General features: G+C 30.4%; 1 protein-coding gene across 1 annotated transcript; it reads left to right on the top strand.

Moving 5' to 3' along the window:
• Window positions 1-335: 335 nt before the first annotated feature.
• On the top strand, window positions 336-2,788 carry LOC136796856 (diacylglycerol kinase eta-like; the record flags this gene model as incomplete). The annotated part of the gene is given in 1 exon segment (XM_067051810.1): window positions 336-2,788. A coding segment is annotated over 1 exon segment (201 nt), but the record flags the coding sequence as incomplete, so codon positions are not given.
• Window positions 2,789-2,798: the final 10 nt, after the last annotated feature.

Raw genomic sequence — 2,798 nt, 5'->3', positions numbered from 1 at the left:
AGTGGGAGTGTCTTATTGGTAAGACTTGTATTATTAGCTTCAGATATTGAGATATTGAGCTTCAGTTTTTTTTTAAAATTTGTTATAAGATCTGATCTCAGTCATTACTGTACCATAGGATCATTTGTTTCTCAATTGGTTTTTCCTCTTTTGTTTATTATCATTAAACAAATTAAATTTAAATGCCTTCATGAAGGCAATTACTGCTAGTAATAGTTTTATCACTCATCTCAATTCACTTGTTCATTACCTCTCACAGTACTCAGCATTTAAAATTATTTTATTAGTTTCAGTTAAAATATTTAAAGCAAGTTCTACTAATTTTTACTTTTTAGGTGAGTACATGGCTGGAATCATTACAGCTTGGAGAATATTGCGAGGCTTTCACTAGGCATGATCTGAGAGGTCGTGAAGTGATGACATTAACGAGAAGGGATCTGAAGGAGCTCGGAGTGACTAAAGTTGGGCATGTAAAACGCCTGTTGCATGCCGCCAAAGACCTCAAAGACCACCAGGCCTCCTACGGTAGTGGCTAAAAAGGGAACAAGCTTCGATCAATAACGTTAAGCAATAATCTCTTACATAGGCTAGGCAGCTAAGATTCCCATCTCTACCCTGATGTTGCTCTTTCAGCACTAGGAAAGACACAACTTTTTCTGACCAAAGTTAGGTGCTTTCTATCTCAGTATTTTCTTAAGCTTCAGCTCTTCTTTTACATTAAGTACATTTACCCAATACAAGACCAAATATTTGTATCAAATTGTATTTTAAAAAAAAAAAATGTGCACATTTTTAGTAGTGATTAAATTAAAACTAGTGTTTGTATAGGTTTTTTTTTTAATATTCAAATCTTGCATATTGACTGAAAATGCCTTTCATGTTTCACATCATTTTTATATCATACAATTCTACCTTTATAAATTTAATAAGATTACTGACTAATATAGATTTATATATTATAGTTTAAAAACTATCTGTATAATTTGCGATTTGCTAATTATAGCACTTGATCTCATCACTATTAATATATTATGATATATTTATAAGATAAATATTTATAGAAATTACTTTCAAAAAGTAATATTTATATCTAAATGTAATTTTAAGGTTTTCAGAAACGGGACCAACGTTGAGGTCTCCATATTACTACCATTTTTTACCCTACACACTGATATTACGGGTCTTCATTTGTTATCATATTTGCAATATTCTAATCTTCCTCACTGGAATATTAACCTTAATTGTAAATATATTTATGAATTCACCAAATGATTAGGAGTAATTTTTTATACTCTTCCCAAACGTTAACTGCTTGGTCTCGGATGGGATGTATCTCTTAATATGTTCAGTACAGTATTTATAATTTAGGTTGTATAATATGCAGTATTGTGTTACCATTGTACCTTAATAGCAATAATTCATATGAGATGATTGTATAACGTTTTGTTACTTTTTTTTTAATAAGCTTGCCCTTGTATTTAATCTATAAAATTAGTGATAATCATTTGGCAATATTAGCCAATCTTATTGATCACTATAATTTGTCAAATCTTATAGTCTTTATTTGGGATATATATTGAATCTCATTTCATCGAAACTATTAACCTTTATACTATTAAAATTAAAGTAAATTCTTATTCTGTTTATATTGACTTCTACAGTTATTATTATTTATCACAGTTTCAGCCACCTAATTTTTTTTTTATTCATAGATTTTTATGTTAATGATAAGGATAATTAATTACAATTTATTCTATCAAAATTAAACTAAGTTGCATTACAGAATGCGGGTGTGGCTTGGTTTCCTTTAAAATGTAGCTCCACTCTTTTTTATTCTTGCCTTCTTTCTCCATACACTGACACCTAATACTCACAGATCCTCCTCGATATCATACATCCAACGTATTTGTGGTCACATCATGTCATCATGTGGTCATCTTCTTTTCCCAATTACAATAAATCACAGGAGCTAGCTAGGTATTCTACTTGCAGCTATATTATATGGCCTAGCCATTCTAATTGGCATCGCTTAATTCAAAATTTTTCTACAGTGTGTAAAACACTCAATATATTTCAGCCATTTTCTGACTTACACTAATTTTCCTATCCTCTCAAGATATATCCTGAAAAAAACTTTAAACTATATCTTGTTGTGTATGTAGGTAGTGATTGCTGTTTCTGAAATAACACTTACGGATTTATCATTTAAAATGAGAAAAATGACATGCGCATGACAAATCCCGACAACCAAAATTATTTGTTGCTCTTTCTTTTTCTCTTCCTCATGCCTATAAGTACAACTAGGGCAGGGGGGTAGAGTTATCTACAAGTTACCAACGTAACTACCCACAAGAGTGGCAACATCAAGATTTATTCCTCAGATCTTCCACAAAATAATTGTTGAACATCTTACAGTACAGTAAAGAACTTGAACATTTGTAACTAACTTGAGCATGTCAGAGTGGTGTTCCTCCCTCCTGGTTGTTCTTTTATAGTTATGTTGTAAGTTCATAATTTCTAATTCTATTTTTTAGGACTACCTTTTCTTTCTTTTAGGATTGTTTTTAGTAACATTGAAAGAAACCTTAGTTAAATTTGATTGTAGACAAGCTATTACTTGTTATTACTAGCGAAAGATACTTGTGATTTCTATTTTATTCTGGGGGAATATTTATTTTTAAAATTTACTGTGATAAGACTTGAAAATCTCTTGGTATTTTTAACTGAAACTAAAGGTGGTTGAAACAGTCTTAAAAAAATTTAAGTTAAAGCTATTTCTGCCTTGAAATTAACATTTA

The sequence above is a fragment of the Halyomorpha halys genome, unplaced genomic scaffold (assembly GCF_000696795.3).
Source record: "Halyomorpha halys isolate HHAL.00 unplaced genomic scaffold, Hhal_1.1 Scaffold8802.1, whole genome shotgun sequence".
NCBI classification, from domain to species: Eukaryota; Metazoa; Arthropoda; class Insecta; order Hemiptera; family Pentatomidae; genus Halyomorpha; species Halyomorpha halys.
This window is presented reverse-complemented; position numbering and strand designations above follow the sequence as displayed.